The sequence below is a fragment of the Glandiceps talaboti genome, chromosome 16 (assembly GCF_964340395.1).
Source record: "Glandiceps talaboti chromosome 16, keGlaTala1.1, whole genome shotgun sequence".
Classification (NCBI taxonomy): domain Eukaryota; kingdom Metazoa; phylum Hemichordata; class Enteropneusta; family Spengelidae; genus Glandiceps; species Glandiceps talaboti.
In genome coordinates this window covers 21346084-21364905 of record NC_135564.1, presented here as the reverse complement: position 1 = coordinate 21364905, position 18822 = coordinate 21346084, and the positions used below count along the sequence as shown (strand labels likewise).

General features: G+C 34.9%; 1 protein-coding gene across 1 annotated transcript; it reads left to right on the top strand.

Moving 5' to 3' along the window:
• Positions 1 to 13409: 13409 nt before the first annotated feature.
• On the top strand, positions 13410 to 18270 carry LOC144447547 (uncharacterized). Its single transcript, XM_078137595.1, has 4 exons — positions 13410 to 13810; positions 14593 to 14664; positions 15183 to 15598; positions 16683 to 18270. The coding sequence occupies exons 1-4, from the start codon at positions 13483 to 13485 to the stop codon at positions 17046 to 17048; spliced, it is 1182 nt and encodes a 393-aa protein (XP_077993721.1). The 5' UTR covers positions 13410 to 13482; the 3' UTR covers positions 17049 to 18270.
• The last annotated feature ends 552 nt before the right edge of the window (positions 18271 to 18822 follow it).

Genomic DNA, 18822 nt, shown 5'->3' with positions numbered 1-18822 from the left:
AGTACATTGTAAATCAAAACGTCACTACCACTGTGTGTAATGAACACCGGACTACAATATTTCCAAGTAATATAACCCGGTAGAAGATGGTCGTTAATCCGAAGAATGCATGTTTGACGTCTAAAGCATATACAGTTCACAGTGTTTTTTTGAAAGTGCTCTAAACTTACAATTGGATGACGAGGAAACACAAGTTTTAGTATTGTAAACAGCTGGAGTATATCTCTGTTACTGGTACTAAAGCCAGATACCTTTTAGCCCCCTTAAACTATCATGAACTTAGTATATGCCTTGATATTAAGAAAGTACTCCAAAAGGTTTCTAGGTAAAAGGAAATGGAGTCCCAAAATATTGTATCATTACACATGAATAATGAAAAAAGTTGATATTCATTGGTGCAAACTAGTCTATTTGATATAGAGGGGCCACATAAGGAAAGTATTACCTAGTTGTGTGTAATTTGAGATCCCTAAAAAAAAAGTTATATCCTTCCAATTTTTTTTCTTCCCAGGCAATATGCCTGCAGCATTTGTTCATTCCAAACCGTGAGGTAAACCGTCGTTGTAACGATGTTTTTTAAAATGAAAGCTAGGGGCAACTTAGAGTAGTAGTTCTTTCAAACAAACTAGTACTGTGATCGTTTTTGTGTGTGGCTATTTAAGGTCAGGATGACGGTATCACATATTTGTATTTCTTCGAATGAGAAACGAAAAGGGAAAGTTTCATCTGAATAGGGGTTTGTATACGCCCAAAACGCGTTTATACCACAGTGGCTAAAAGTATAGCAAATCGAAAAGTCACTAACATGTAATTTGTACATGTGTAATAAACATCAGACCACAATATTTCCATGTAAGACAGCCCGGTAGAAGATGCTTGTTAAACCGGAGAATGCATGTCTGACGTCTAAAGCATATACAGTTAATACGTGTAATGTTTTAATGAGAGGGCTTTAAATAAACTTATAAACCGAATGAAGAGGCAACACAGATGTTATTATTGTAAACAGATCGAATTATATATCTCTGTCATTCAGCTTCACTCCGATAAGATTTACATCATAGCATTAGCAATAACGGTATAAAATAACAAGTCTTCTAAGTAAGGCAGTATTGTAGTATTTGTTACTAACGACATATACCGTTTAGACCCTTTAAACTATCATGAACGTATCAGATTACCTGATGTAATCTGAAAGTGCTCCAAAAAGGATGGTTATGAAGTCACAAAGTATTTATTATAATACCTGAATAATGAAAAAATAAATTGTTAATAATTGGTGTAAACTAGCCTATATGATGTACAAGGGCTACATAAGTAACATATGCACTAGCTATGAGTAATTTTGAGATAATTCTTTTTTAAAAAGTTATTAATTATAATGTTAATTATGCAAATGACCAGATTACACTCACGAAATGAACATTTGCCAAATATTTTGTTATTTAATCAAGTCCTTGATAGTGACACATAGAAAATGAACACATTTTGAAAATGATTATTTTATTTTGTATTGTTGCATTTGGTGGTGAGGATATGATATAATATAATAGGTGAGGATATGATATAATATAATAGGTGAGGATATGATATAATATAATAGGTGAGGATATGATATAATATAATAGGTGAGGATATGATATAATATAATAGGTGAGGATATGATATAATATAATAGGTGAGGATATGATATAATATAATAGGTGAGGATATGATATAATATAATAGGTGAGGATATGATATAATATAATAGGTGAGGATATGATATAATATAATAGGTGAGGATATGATATAATATAATAGGTGAGGATATGATATAATATAATAGGTGAGGATATGATATAATATAATAGGTGAGGATATGATATAATATAATAGGTGAGGATATGATATAATATAATAGGTGAGGATATGATATAATATAATAGGTGAGGATATGATATAATATAATAGGTGAGGATATGATATAATATAATAGGTGAGGATATGATATAATATAATAGGTGAGGATATGATATAATATAATAGGTGAGGATATGATATAATATAATAGGTGAGGATATGATATAATATAATAGGTGAGGATATGATATAATATAATAGGTGAGGATATGATATAATATAATAGGTGAGGATATGATATAATATAATAGGCTTCAAGTTTATTCTTATAGATAACAGACATGACCATCTAACATAATCTGAAATAATTATGTTGCTGACTCAAGTCTGAAGATTTCAATGATAACTAAACAGGTCAGAGTGCTCCTTTGGACAATAACAATCGATTGTGTCGATACAATTTCTTTGTTGAATACTGAATAGAAATTAATAATAATACATTTTACATGATGTAATCGCCTTGCTGATGACAAACATAAATATGTCGTTCTTAACTTTACACTCAAATATCCCTTTAACTGCTTAATATATGTCTCTGACATAAACTGCAAGCCACATCCGAACGACTGACAATAATTAAAAAGAATCGTGATGGAATTTTTAAGAGAAGAAATGTATTGACAATAATGCAATTATTCTCTTCTTCAATTTGATAAGTTCAAAAGTGATATGTACACCACTGAATACTTTCTTTGACCATACTAAACAATACATATATTTGAGTTTCCACTAAACTGTCAACAGTCGTCTTGACTTTTTTGTTATTTATCTTTAATGATATTGTGGCCGCTGAAATTAATAGAATTAATTATTAAATATGATGTGCGCTGGGCGTTCCATAAATTTTGTCATAGTAGGAATGATTTCCAGAACGGTTTACAAACGAAAACGTCATAATTTGAACGAGAGTTTTTTGCTCATTCCCGATCTAACGCATCTATTTCTTGAAAGTAATACCGTGTTGTTCACGCGTAAACTGGCTAAGTAGGCAACATATGCTTAGAGCTTTTGTCCTATCAGGAAGAGATAGACATTTTGTGCTGTAATTAGCTATTCTCTCAAGCCACTCTCTGTCAGTAGCTGTGACTTGTTAGCAACTTTAATGAATATTCAGTAATCAATGCGTAACTTGCGTGGTCAACAACAAAGGCCATGTAGATATGAAATCACTGTGGACCCTCTATCCATGCCATGGTATAATTCTAGGTACACTCTTATCACATTATTCACAGCTTCCCCTATACACTTTGTTTGACACACATATCAACCTGACCACCAGCGCAACAGAAATAACAGCCGACTTTAGGAATCTGATAAACGTGATAGCCATGATTTATACCCTACTGAAATTACACAATTCCTTCAGAAGAATGGTCTCGAATAACGCGGCCGAGTCCCTGCGAGGACACTCATGATCAGTATTATAACTATTAGTGTCGACATTTTGATATGTTATTAAAACTAACTTCTATAATAAAGACATTGTGAATATTCCCTCTTCCGTTTATTAGTTGCAAGCCTAACCTTCATTCTACAACAAATATAATGTACTTGTGTCATCTCTGTCTAGCAACATTCCCCATTGCCATCACACTCAGCTTTGCAATCACCATCCACTACATGTATTTCCTTTAATTACGGTATGAACTAGTCTCAGTTGTATAGTATTCGCATAATTAACTCCAAATGCAGAATGCACGCACGACGGATATTTATCTTCTATGTCACTTAGTTGTGTTTTGACAGTTCATTGCGTTGATATCTGCTTTGAATTGCTGAATTGTAACGACTCTATCGGGGGCAAAAACCTTTATTATTATATTTTAAGCATTGGCTCTGGCACTAAAATGGCTTTGAAAGTTATTTACAGATTTGGTGGATGCGGTTAATTTATTGATTATAGTGACATGAGGTTTTGGCTCAATGGGCCTATACAAAGTCACTTTGAAATATTTACAAAATAATGAGGGAAAAAGTACAAATAATCTGAATAGTAAAATAAATAATATTTAAATGTGTCTATGCGAACTGTTTTCTTCTTCTGAGAAATGCAGCCATAATGAATTTATACTAGAGGTAATTGAACTTTATCATCGAGTAAATATTTCAGAAAGATTTACAAATTTAATGTCATCGGCAAAATCAAACTACAGTGCTCCCAAATCAGTATAAAAATCACAACTCAAAAGAAAATGTGTTTCATCTTCAACGGCATCCATAGCATGACAGAACTCACATATACTCTCCTTCCGACAGGTTCATGTCGAAACCTACCGATGTGGAGAGGCAACACACCTGAAAGTTGAGCCATGAGCGGGCGTTGACTCCTAGAGAGATTTAACACTACATACAGTTCAAAACTGATTATAAAGCTGAAAAGTATGTATTGCTTTAAGTTCGTAATCTAGTTTTCTGAATGGCTTTCACCAACCATTCGGACTACATAAATTGACGCCTTACCAGGGAGAGATAAACATACAGTAAATAAAAAAATCAGCGAATCCAAAATATATCATTTTGTCAATCTCTGTTCATCTAAGTTGAGTAGCCTATTCCAGTACCGTAACAGTATATTGATATGCCTGTAACTCCTACATGAGTTCCACACCGTATCGCCAGTAACTGTGTGCGTTGTAGTAAAACTGTCTATTTCAAGGTAGAACTCTTTTTTGAACTGTATCACATTTAAATTTGTGTCATGGATAATCACACTAGTATTTAATTAAGAAATGAAGGTAGTAGTGTCTGATGACGACAATTTTGATTTTGAGAAACGGGTCAAAGTAGCCTTCTGGGCACTTACTAGTCAAATTTTATTTGCGGTATTTTCCCTTTGTCTGTCTCCAAGCGCAACACATACTGGTAAGATCATAGTAGAGAAGAAGCAATACACTATCATGAAATATCGGAAAATATGTCCCTTTTAGAATATTACAAAATAATTTTTTATCACTAGACACTTTTTCCTCTGGACCAACTTGAAATCAAGTTTGTCGATTGCTTTAAATGTGTAAAAATTACAAAAAAGTGGACATGGGTCTACCTTCGGCTTCATCCCATTCAATTGAAAATTAATGTAACTTTAAATGATTAAAGTAACCTCGTACATAGCTTATATTTTACTCTCGTGTAAAACAAAACGAGGTTAAAATGTTATAAACACAAAATACAGGCCATAACAAGATTTTTAGGATTGTTTGCGATACTGAGGTAACAGAAAGATATTGAAATTTAAGGCCAAAAATGTAAACTACATTGTGTAAAAACTTTAAACGCTGGGGAACAGGCCATCCATTTAACAGTCATTTCCCATCTTACCCTTGCTCAACATCTATAGCTAAGGAACCGGTCAGTTTCTTCGGCCTAGGAGGGGGGGGGGGTGGGGGTGGATTGGGAGGGGGTCACCCTGTTTTTGAAATTGACAGGGGGGTCATGCTGTTTTGAAAATTGTGGATAGGGGGGCATTGTGCTTTGGATTGTGATGGAAGAAAAAAATCCCTTTCTACAATGGCATATAGCCTGACTGAACTGACTGGTACATGTATAATTTATTATTGTCCCTGTTTCTTACATAAATTCTTTAACGTTACTTCATGTAAGAGTTCAAACATAACTATACATATACATATATATGTATTATCTACCTACCACACTAGTTACAGAACATTTCATGTAAATGCTTGGCTGTTTCACAATCAATGCTTCACTTATATTGCAGTTTGGGGCAAAAGTGAACTTGAAGGTTTCGTAATGGTAATCTTCAGAGATAGTTTATAAAAGAAGTTAATCTAAATCGTTCTACTCTTCAGTATGAAGAGGACATGCACTTTCTATTTTGGACTCTACATGTTATCAACACTACAAATCACCGCATCTCATCAGATTCCAGTTTCTATTAAGTATTATACACTAGGTATGACCACCTAAAGTTCTCTAACGTACCAGTAACTTTACTATACATGCAATATTAATGCCCCATTTAAGTAAGATTTGAAATATTACCACAAAGGCTATGAATAGCATAAAAATTGCCTTAATAGAACCAAATATTCTCCGGATCTAGCAGGGGAGACCCCTAGGACTCCCTCACCTCCAGAGGTCACTCATGCATTCAACCAACCAACAATCAGTATGGTATTAAACTTTTCTTAAGGATTTTCACCCAATGCTAATTTGAGATGATATTGTCTTTTAAGATGTGAAATGTTTGCCAAGATAGTCAAAAAAATTGCCTTAAAACTCCAAATCTCTCCTACCAATGATACTACCATTAGATGTGCTGACCTTTACTATAATGATTAAGAACATATTTCAACTCTATGTAAGTATGTAAGTTATAAATAATAGTGTGTGATACTTGATGGTACTGTCTTGTAAAGCTTGGAAATTATTGCCTGAAAGTGTCTGAATAGCCTAAAATGGGCTTTAAGAGTAAACAAAACCTGTAAAGCTTCTAGGGGGAGACCCCTAGACCCGTATGTATGTATGTATGTATGTATGTATGTATGTATGTATGTATGTATGTATGTATGTATGTAATATGTATGTATGTATGTATGTATGTATGTAGGTATGTATGTAGGTAGGTAGGTAGGTAGGTAGGTAGGTAGGTAGGTATGTATGTATGTATGTTTGGTTTATTGATTTCACCAGGAAAAAAACATACATAACAAATAAATTAACAAAATATATAAATTAAATTAAGTCAAAGAATATTCAATCAAATACATGTACATCAGTAATTACATGGACCTGGTGGGGGTTGTAGGAATAGTTCTACAGAACTAGTCAAGCCCACAACCCTTACAGAATGAGTTATAAAGTCGAAAATACTGGGTAAAACTCAGGTAGCGGAAAAATAAACAAAATGTGATAAGAATAATTGTCAAAATAATGCTTGCATGAACGAATAAATAGGATTTACAACAACAACAACAACAACAACAACAACAACAACAACAACAACAACAACAACAGCAAGATAGACATACATACATACATTGAAGTACCTATTACTAAGTACTTACTTACTTATTGAAGTAAGTAAGCTTTTAAGGCATGTTTGAATGAATGTCTGTAGGATATGTTTTTTATGTAGTCTGGGAGTGAATTCCAGTGTGTTACAGCTGCATACTTGATATTGTGTTGACTATGAGATAAGCTAACTTTAGGGACAGAGAAATTATTTTGAGTCGCGAAACGGGTGGGATACATGTGAGGAGGTTTTTTAAAGTAATGCGTTATATCATGGGCAAAGTGATTATTCAACAAGTCAAAGATGAAAACGCATGTGTGCAGTTTACATAGTTTATAAATGTCTAAAATACCAAGTTGTCTGAAAAGAGGGTCGCTATGAGCATGAAAGTCAGAAAAAGTAATGAGGCGAGCAATTTTCTTTTGAAGTAAAAGTATTGGCTGTAAGGAAGTTGCATAGGTATTACCCCATATTTCTAGGCAGTAAGTAATGTGTGGTAAAATGAGTGTGTTATATAATAACAAGAGAATGGCTTTCGGTACATAGTGTCGCAACTGTGCAATAAGTCCAACTTTTCGGGTGATAGCATTAACAACATTTTGGATATGTGATTTCCATGTAAGATTGCGATCAAGAGTAACTCCTAGATAGGTTGATGACATGACGCACTGCATTTCATTCCCGTCTATTCCTATATTACCCTCAACTGAGATTTTCCTGTGGGATGTATTAATAATCATGTAATTTGTTTTTTCAGCATTGATCGTAAGTTTATTTGCTTGACACCAATCATAAACCTTTTGAAAGTCACAATTGGTTTGGGTAAGGTTTATATTATTATCCTTCATAAATTTAAATAAATTCGTGTCGTCTGCGAATAGACGGAATTGAAATTGGTCAGTTGCATTTGCGATGTCATTAATATAAATTATAAATAAAATGGGGCCAAGAATCGATCCTTGTGGAACGCCACACTGTAACTGTCTATAGGGTGATGAGACACTATTAATTGTTACGGACTGTTGTCGGTTACTGAGATAGCTTTTAAACCATGCTAAAGGGAGACCTCTAATCCCATAATGATGTAGCTTACTGATTAATATTTCGTGGTTAATAGTGTCGAACGCTTTTTTGAGGTCAATAAAGACCCCAAAAGTAGAAAACCCGTTGTCAAGATGATCACTAATTTCTGAGACCAAGTCTGCCATGGCAAGCTTTGTACTAAATTTCTTACGGAAGCCGAATTGTGTGTTAATGAGTATATGTTTAATGTCAAGATAGTGAACAAGTTGCTTGTTAATGATAGATTCAAAGATTTTACTGAAAATTGGAAGAATTGAAATAGGTCTGTAGTTATTGATTTCTTCAGCGTTGCCTTTTTTATAGATTGGTATTATTTTGGCTATTTTTAGTGAACTAGGAAAAATCCCTTGGCTCAGTGAACAGTTGATAACATGTGCAAGGGGGCTTGAAATAACATTTCCAGCATGTATAACTAATTTTGGATGAATTGTATCAAGGCCAACGGCTTTGCGTGGGTCAAGACTGTTAATTTCATTCAGGACATCTTGTTCGGTCACTGGGTGAAAGAAAATTGACTCACTCAGGATAGTTGCCACGAAGATACTGAGAGAAGTTAGTAGATGAAGTAATGCCTGCTGCTAGATTTGTGCCAATATTTACAAAGAACTCGTTAAATTCGTCAGCGATATCAAGACTTTGGGTTACAGCACCTTTACCAGAAATCTGGGAGTTTATTTTACGTGGAGAGAGTTTGTTAGTAGTTTTATTTAGAACTTCATTGATCACTTGCCATGTTTTATTTGTGTTACCGTTTGCCCACTGAAACCTGTTCATGAAATACCTTTTTTTGGATGACTTCAGAAGCCTAGTTAAAATATTTCTGTATACCTTGTATTTTGTTTTGTGATATGCATTGTGAGAATTATCTCGCATTACTTTGAATAGTCTATGTTTTGTACGTATCGACTTGATAAGTCCGTTTGAAAGCCATGGTTTACGAGTAGGCTTAGACTGGTTATTATAATTTTTATAGGGAAGGTGTTTTGAATGAATTTTGTAAAAAATGTCATAAAAGGCTAAGTATGCACTATTAGCATCCGTGCAATTATACATAGGTTGCCATGACGTATTTGTCAAGTCATTTAAGAAGGCGTCCTGGTTATACTTATTAAAATTGAACAATGATGCGGGGGCTTCCTGATACATTACAGAGTTGAGTTGATTAATAAGGCAGAAAATAGGATAATGGTCTGATATATCTGACTGAATTGTTCCAAAGTTGATAAAATAGTCCATGATGTTTGAAAGGCAGTGATCAATGATTGTTCGAGAAGTTTCCGTGACACGGGTGGGGGAGTTAATTAACTGATGAAAGTTGTAAGAATTTAGGAGATTGTTATACTCAGGAACAGGTGTGTTATTCATGGATGTATCAATATTCACATCTCCAAGGATTATACAAGCTTTACCTGTGACAGACAGCTGGTCAAGACACAAATCTAGACTATTTAAAAATTCTTGGTGGGATGTATTTGGTTTCCTATAATTAACACCAACAATAATCGTTTTGTTGTTTATGACTGTCTCCATGTATGTATGTATGTATGTATGTATGTATGTATGTATGTATGTATGTATGTATGTATGTGTGTGTGTATGTATGTATGTATGTATGTATGTATGTATGTATGTATGTATGTAGGTAGGTAGGTAGGTAGGTAGGTAGGTAGGTAGGTAGGTGTGTGTGTGTGTGTATGTGTGTGTATGCATGTGTGTGCAGTGTTTGTAATGTAAATAAATGAATTTTCCGAAATTGTGACTAGACATCACACCTTTTTGATATGTATTGTACCTTTGTATATTTTCCACCGACAGGTTCAAGTTTTTATAAATTTTATGATTGTGACGTATTCTATGAAATTGAAAGCCAAATAGCATTGTTTCAATCCCTAGGCAAGGTTATTGTCGTAGGTGATACTAATAGTCGAACCCGCCTTTGTAATGATTTTATTCTGTTGGATACTTTACATGATTCTGTTATTAATAACACTGATAATTTGCTAAGATATGAGAGTGATACAAATCTATCACCTCGTGTTAATCCTGATACAGGATATAATGAGTATGGTTCTAGATTGATTAATTTATGCAAGGCTACTGGTTTACGAATTTTAAATGGTCGACATGAAAAAGGTCAAAGTGGTGATTTTACTTTCAATGGTGCACGTGGGACGAGTGTTATTGATTATGTGTTGTCACCAACATAAGTTTTTCCTTTGATAAACAAATTTATAGTTTCTAACTTTACTGAATATTCAGACCATGCATCTTTGCATATCGAACTGGTGATAAAACATCTGCATATGTCTGAAGATACCAATGGGGATACAGACATCGGGACGGTACGTGAAGTGTACAGATGGTGTAGTGATAACACACCACAGTGCCGCGAGGCAGTTAGGGTCAACCTTGACCAACTGAAATCATCTTACAACGAGGCTGAAATTGTCACACAAGCTACAGTGGACAGTAACATTAACAGGTTTACAGAAGCTTTGACTGGGATTTTCAAACCATTTTGTAAAACGAACCAAGCTAGACATCGCTCAAATGAAACTGGTGCATTTAATCGACATAATTTGACACAGTGTGTACCTGACAAACCTTGGTTCAACGATGAACTCAAACGTTGTTATCGAGATTACAAATATGCACTTAAGCAATTTAATGGTAATAAAACAAATGGTCATCATGTTATACTAAATGACAAGAAACGAAAATATAAGACATTAGAACGTAAGCGTAAGAGATCATACTTACGTACAGAGGGTAACATGTTAGACAAGTTGAAAATGAATAATCCTAAAGAGTTTTTTAAAAAGTTTTCACGTCGGAAAAGGGTGAAAACTGAGGTAAATTTATGTAATTTTTTTGAGTTTTTCAAAACTTTATCTTCAACCGATGTTGATGCGGAGCCAGTTGCTGAAAACCTGGTAGACTCACAAAATATTCTTTTTGATGAACTTGAGAATGATATTTCAGAGGATGAGATTCGTAAGGCTATTTATAAGTTGAAAAGGGGTAAGAGTCATGGACCAGACGGTATCCTAAATGAGCTTTTCATTGAGTGTAAAGATTTTCTTCTACCAATTTTGCAGAGAATATTTAACAGTGTACTGATAACAGGGTACTTTCCTGAAAGTTGGTCGTCTTCAGTAATTATACCTATCTTTAAAAAAGGAGACTGTAAAATTGCCAATAACTATCGTGGAATTAGTCTGGTTAGTCATTTAGGGAAACTTTTTACATCAATTATAAATCACCGACTTTTCACATGGTCTTCATCTCAAAATATAATTACTGATGCACAGTTTGGGTTTATGCCTGGTTTTGGCACAGTAGATGCTATTTTTGTCTTAAATACCCTTGTCTCTAAATCGCTGTCATCTAAGAAGCGCCTATATTGTGCTTTCATTGATTTCAAAAAGGCATTCGACTCTGTAAATCGATGTAAACTGTTGCATAAACTTTCAAAAATTGGAATTAGAGGGAAGATTCTATCTATCATTCGTTCTATGTATGCCAACGTCAGATCTTGTGTTGCAGTAGATCATTTTATAAGTAAAGTAGGTTTAATGCAAGGGGAAGTTTTATCTCCTATATTATTTTCTATGTATATTAACGACTTAGAAATGGGTTTTCTAAACAATGATTGTATACCTCTAGAGTGTAAATCTCTAAGTTTATTCTTGTTGATGTATGCTGACGATTTAGCTTTATTTTCGGAAAGTGTACAAGGATTGCAGCAACAGTTAAATTACCTTTTGGACTACTCGAGAAACTGGAATTTAGAAGTCAATATTGAAAAGACAAAGATTATGGTTTTCAGGAATGGTGGTAGACTGAGAATTAATGAGCAATGGGTTTACGATGGACAATTTGTCGAAGTTGTTGATAAGTTTACTTATTTAGGAATGTTGCTGAGTTATAATAACAAGTTTTCTTGCACGGAAAAACAATTTGCGGACCAGGGTAGGAAGGCACTTTTTGCATTACACCGTAACACCTCTTCACTATCCCTGAACCATGAAACTTTGTTATTTTTGTTTGACTGTTACGTTGGTAGTATTCTCTCATATGCGTCAGAAGTTTGGGGATTACACAAGGGTCAAAATATTGAAAGAGTTCACCTTGATTTCTGTAAACGCATTCTTGGAGTAAAAAAGTCGACATGTAATGTTATGGTATAGAGTGAGCTTGGTAGATACCCTCTTAAATATACCAGAACTTACAATATGATAAAATATTGGAGTAAATTGTTAGTTTCCAGTAACTGTATTTTGAAATCTTGTTATGAATACATGTACGACAGAGTTGAAAACTACAGAGAAGTTAACTGGGGTTCGTTCATAAAGCAGGAACTGCTATCTCTAGGTTTTGGTGAAGTTTGGATAAATCAGTGTACTAATAAAAGTCATCTTGAAATTATAAAGCAACGCATTTTTGACCAGGCACAACAAACTATCAGAGCTCAAATTGAAGCTTCACCAAAGTGTATATTATATAAGCATTTAAATGATTTGTTTTGTATTCAATATTATTTATGCAAATCCCTACCACTGCATTTAAAGAAGTTAATCGCTAAATATAGATTGTCGTCACATAGTTTAGCCATAGAAACCGGACGCTATCAAGCTACAGCCAGGAATTTGAGAAATTGCCCAAAGTGTAACAATGACATTAAGGACGAGTACCATTTTGTTCTTAAATGTCCTTTCTACACCGACCTTCGCTCCAAATACATTAAACCATATTATTGGAAGAAACCATCTGTGTTCAAACTTGTACAGTTATTCTCTGTCCGTAATGTAAAGCAAACGTATAACTTAGGACAATTCTTGAGACATGCAGGAAATTTAAGAATCCTGTAAGGTGTTATTTGCAATATATATACTTTTGGGGTTTTTGTTTTTGTTTTTTTGTTTTTTCATTCTCCACGATATGTTTTCCTGTGTACAGTCATGTATATTTTTCTTGTTTTTTGTACGTTACTGATGAGCAGTAATGCTCAAGGTGAATAAATAATTGTAAATAATTGTAATTGTACACTGCTAAATGACGGCGTATATCATTCTCACGCAGTGAGCCCATGATAGTAATTCTCGTGGGGGTCAATGGTCGGGAAATCCCCGATAGTTTCCGTATTTTACACTTCTTTCGGAGGGGTGTGCTAATGTACTTCGCGTACAAGTAAGTACGTCTGGTATTCACAATTACGGGCTATGTATATGAAGGCCGTGACGTCATCAACTATATTAATATATCAATCATTTAACCCTTCTTAACTGGAGATCGCTGAATAAGTTACGGTTGAAATACATTTTGTGTGATAGTATATACGGTCTTCCTTACCCGAACATTGAATAGTTGTACCCTACATTGAAACGCCCCTTTGTTGTATGAAATCTTGAGTCGTACGTACGATGTGACAGACCGCAACAACAACGATGAATAGTTGGCAACGCGCGACATTATTCCCTCGATATCTCGTCGTAGTTTTTACGAGTGTAACATAACTCTCGATGCCTTTACCGACACAACTGACAATCGGCAGCGTGCAATTTCAAAAACTTCCCTTCTGTGTTGAATTGAGCCAAGAATTAAGTCTATCTCTTGAAAATGAACACCCACTAGGACGCGACTGTCGTTTATTAGCAGAAAAGCTAGGGATAGCACTGAAATGTGTGAATTACCTGAGAAGAAATAAGCAAGCTACTCTTGCAATTTTGCTTGAATGTTGGAAGGGAAGCCTTGAGGATCTTGTACACGCTATAAGACTGATAAAACGAGAAGACTGTGTTGAACAAGTGAAAGAAGTCATTGTAAAATATTTCAATGATGATTCAACAGGTAGGAACAAATTGTTTGATTAAGTGCCACTTGGAAGAGTCCTACAATTGTTTTTATTTTGCGCACTTTGCCGTTTTTTTTTCAAGACTTGCCAGTTCATTTTGACGGCGATCAGTCATAGTTGTTGACAGAGGCACATCATTTTTCTGACACTAAATGCACTCTAGCCGTCAAATCATGATGATACGAAGTGAAATGCTACAAAGTACCATGGACTCACGGCAATAAATACTAACAGCATAATATGAATTTATGTTGTTTCCTTTACATTCAACAAGTTGTTAACACACAATGTAGATTAAAACACGACGTACAGACAACAACACGTTGCAATATCTTGTGACGTGTTTTATTAGTTATTATTGTTATATGTATTTATATGTATTTGGGTCAGCAGTGTGCAGCTAATGAGAGGGCGTCTTGGGCCCAGGTCTGTTATTGAACACGTGATTCGTCTATGGACTATGCATGTCCATACAGGTGATGAGTTATCAGTTGCATGAGTCACCTTCACATGACTACAGATCTAGATTAAATGGTTGTAAGATAGCAAAATACACTATGTAAAGGGGATGTGTACAATCACTACCTGTGCGTTTCCCAACTTATCGTGAACTACGAGGACACCACCACCACCACCACTACAACCACCACCACCACCACCACCACCACCACCAATACCACCATCATCATCTTATTATATAACATCAAGTATACGAAAGATTGCCACTTTGCATAATTAAACCATTACGTTGACTGTCATGTTTTTTTTCTTACCAAAGATTACAGTGACTTGACAATTGAAGATATCTTGAATCTACGGAAAGACATCTTACCTGGCCAATCATTTGCTCGTAAGTAATACACGTATATTGTCATTTAATAATTGTCTTTTATTTTATAACATCACAATGAATTATGATAGTGTCAGCCATAAAACGATCGTATACAGGTATCTCAATAAATATACAACCAAGTTACTCACAATAGATCTAGAATTAATATCGAGAATTACGACTACCGACATTGCTGCTGCTGCCGCTGCATCACAACCCCAGACAACAACAACAACAACAACAACAACAACAACAACAACAACGACGACGACGACGACGCCGACGACGACGACGACAATAACAACAACCCCGCCGCCGCCACCACCATTATCATCATCATCATCAACAACAACAACAACAACAACAACAACAACAACAACATTACGACTCAGTATTACTACCAGCACTATAACAGCAGCTACGACAATGACGATGATAACAACAGCAACAACAACAACACGCAAGTCAATACAGTAAAAACATTTTGAATGTAAGTTAACTTAGGTTTTTAATCCAGATTACTATCATTTCCATAGGTCAAAGTCCTACCGATTGTCACGAATGTCGGTACCCGATAACACCTATCATAATGAAAGCATTGACCGCCTTATTCACCATGCTACAAACTGAAATGGTTTTTGTTGGCAGAGCTATCGATCGCAATATTAAGTTCATTATGTCTAAATACATCATTCGGCGTCGAACCGATGATGGTTTTAAGTCCTTCGTTCTCTCATCTCTGACGACTGCTGAGAGGTTCGTTTTAATCTTCCTTATCTTCAACGACATTGTTGTCATGACACCAGTATGGGAGACCGTGCATGCATTCAGTATATTGGAGCATCTGGTGGTGATTTTGCCTGTGTATGGAGCCTGGTTCATGGAACCAAAAATCAAAAAATTATATGCACTTAATAAGAAGAAAAGTGGTTGGAATCTTCTCAGGAGAATGGTAAGCTGAGCGTGTAACTTGGTTTTGCTGTATTGAAGTACTCTCGTCTATCAGCAAAACGTTTGTACTTTTCTTTAATTCATAGTATCCGAATTTACATTCTTACATGGCTTCTAAAGTAAGGAATTCATAACATCAGAATTTACAGTCTTGCATGGCTTCTAAAGTAAAAGGAATTCATAACATCCGAATTTACAGTCTTGCATGGCTTCTAAAGTAAGGAATTCATAGCATCCGAATTTACAGTCTTGCATGGCTTCTAAAGTAAGGAATTCATAACATCAGAATTTACAGTCTTACATGGCTTCTAAAGTAAGGAATTCATAGCATCCGAATTTACAGTCTTACATGGCTTCTAAAGTAAGGAATTCATAACATCAGAATTTACAGTCTTACATGGCTTCTAAAGTAAGGAATTCATAGCATCCGAATTTACAGTCTTACATGGCTTCTAAAGTAAGGAATTCATAACATCCAAATTTACAGTCTTACATGGCTTCTAAAGTAAGGAATTCATAGCATCCGAATTTACAGTCTTACATGGCTTCTAAGTTATATTGTACGTTATGATGAAAACTCATCAACACAGGTGAAATAAATTAAAACTTTGTTTTTCATCAAACATAACCCTATCTTTCAAACTGACTCGTCAAGTCATCTTTAAGGACGTGAAATCATGTTGAGTACGCATGCATGACTTCAAAATACTGTCCCAGACAGAAAGTAAAGTGTACAACCTTAGAGATGGTTGCAATGTTCTAATTGACATAGCTACATTGATCCCTCTAACAAATCAGTCCTGTTCTCTATCTAGGATACAAACATTGTCCATCCCACTATATAGTTTACATAAGTACCGGTAACACTTCAGTATTTCGCGTAAAAGAGTATTCTTTTCCAGTGCAGCATATTTACAACTCAAATACTTTAATCATGGAAGCACGCCATGTTAATAAAATATGTAGACTGCCTTACCGTATTAATTTTACTTTAAAAATCCACCGTGAGCTATCTATTTTACAAGTTTAGTATTCGTAGAGTGGTCATTGGTTGAGTAAAGTATATCAAATATTTTACATTTTAGGGGTCATTTGAAGAAGAGAACATGATATGTCGCAAGCAGATATCAGAGCTAGAAGACGAAGAAAAGAGTGAGATGGGAGAAATTCGGAAGGCCCTCTTCTGTATTTTACCATCTCAATTTATGGTTTTGATAGCATGTTTCTGGGCCTCAATGTGTGACACGGATCAGAACCCTCGGTGTCTGAAATACCAAAGTGATTTTTTCCTAATGATTATCTTTATTCACTTGGTTGATTTTTGTTACAAGGTTATATTGTTTTATTGTCACTACATAACCCTTGACCTGAATGGCCGTTTTCATTACACGTCACATGACTTGGAAACTGAAGTTGAAAACATTCGGAAAGAAATGAATGCTGAAATGTAGTATATATCGAGTTCTATTTACAAGATATTTAATCAAGTAACATCTGAAACGGATAGCTGTAACTAAATTTAGGTTCAGAAGACTACATGTCCAAGTACTTGATAACTTTTACCATATCAGGGATTATTTTCCCCGATTACTGTCTGTACCCGTTCCTCCTTTCCCCTCAAACATTTCGTTTGTTTCATCTGCATCTAAATGAGGAATATTCTCTCTCCCTCGCCTCAGTGTCTCCGCTTTTTCTTCCTCTCTTCCACAACCTTCTAATGTCTGTCTGTCTGTCTGTCTGTCTGTCTGTCTGTCTGTCTGTCTGTCGATCGATCGATCGACCAACTTATGGCACTCAGTCATTAAATATTGCCCTTTTCCGTCCGCTTTTTCAATGTGCAACTTATAGATGCAATGCAATTCACTGCCACTTAGTCACTGACTTACTTTTGCCAATCAATGCAAAAAGACCAAATTAAATTTGTACATATTTGTCATCTGCTTCAGTTTAAACATTTCCAATCATTTGATGTAGTATACTGTCGGTTAGGCTTACTTATGACACACAAAAAGTTTAGAAATAAAGTCATTTTTTATTCTCTACATCAACTAAATATTGAATGATTTCCGTTGTCGAGACCGTGTCAAATCTTACAGCTATTCGACTTCATAATGCTATTGTTATCGAATTTGAATATCAATATAATACTAATCAATGTAAAATAAGTAAATTGACATGATTTTGATGTAGTCACCCCGATTTGTTATAACCGGAGAACTAGTTCATCGCTTGGTCTACGACAAATTTATTGGAAGTGTGATAGTCTTAAACTTGTTGGCGCATCTTTGATTGATACAGGGATACGATGTAAAATAAAACTTGCCCGTAAAAGTACGAAGGAATGTGACATTTTCCGCTAGTAGATTGTGCATTTTTTCGTGCCTTCTTAAGAGTTTTGAACAAGGTTGTCATTTTAGAATTTTTCAAGCTGTTTAAACCTGCAGTGCAGTCATTGTGTACAGTTTAAAGATGAGTTAATTAATCAGTTAGTCTTAATTAATGGCAGTTAATCAATTAGTCTTAATTAATGGCAGTTAATCAAGTAGTCTTTTTTGCGTCTAAACTTTTACGGATCGACAAACTTGACATTTTATTGTATTTCATAGCAGTTCATGATTTTCTGTTACTTTACACATCCCACGTCATAACTTTGTACATTTTATGAGTCGATATTAAAGAGTGAAATCACATGTTTATATCTACACATACTTTGAATTTGGCGTATTTTCATTCCGATGTGCATCTTTGTTGTCCATTGTTGATGTCAATCAAATTCGATAAAGACTGAGTGTGAAGTATTAGGCTATACTGTCTCCGACAGCAAGTGAACGATTAATTTAAACATTGTAGTGATATGATTCGATATATAAATTTTGCAATTTTACTAGACAGTTTTGTTTACATTCATATCTTTCATAAAAGGACTTCACACACACACATACGTATATACATACATACATACATACGTACATACATACATACATACACACACACATACACAGATAGACAGACACACACACACACACACTCGTGTTTTCAGTCACCAAATCTTGCATTGACATCACATATATCGTGATATTTTACCCTCTGGGACATTGCAATAGGGAAGTATACACGACAGAGTCTTTACTTGCTGAAGCATTTTCGACTAATTTAAAATAGTACTGTGTTGGAACGTGCTTTGATCAACTACTTTAAATGTTTGGTCCAGCTAATGCTTTGTTT

What these genes read in the sequence shown, in the direction of transcription:
- LOC144447547 (XM_078137595.1), top strand. Translation starts at nt 13,483, where the DNA reads ATGCCTTTACCGACACAACTGACAATCGGCAGCGTGCAATTTCAAAAA. An exon ending in ACCTGGCCAATCATTTGCTC is followed by an intron (nt 14,665 to 15,182) that starts GTAAGTAATACA and finishes TCATTTCCATAG; the next exon opens with GTCAAAGTCCTACCGATTGT. An exon ending in GGAATCTTCTCAGGAGAATG is followed by an intron (nt 15,599 to 16,682) that starts GTAAGCTGAGCG and finishes TTTACATTTTAG; the next exon opens with GGGTCATTTGAAGAAGAGAA.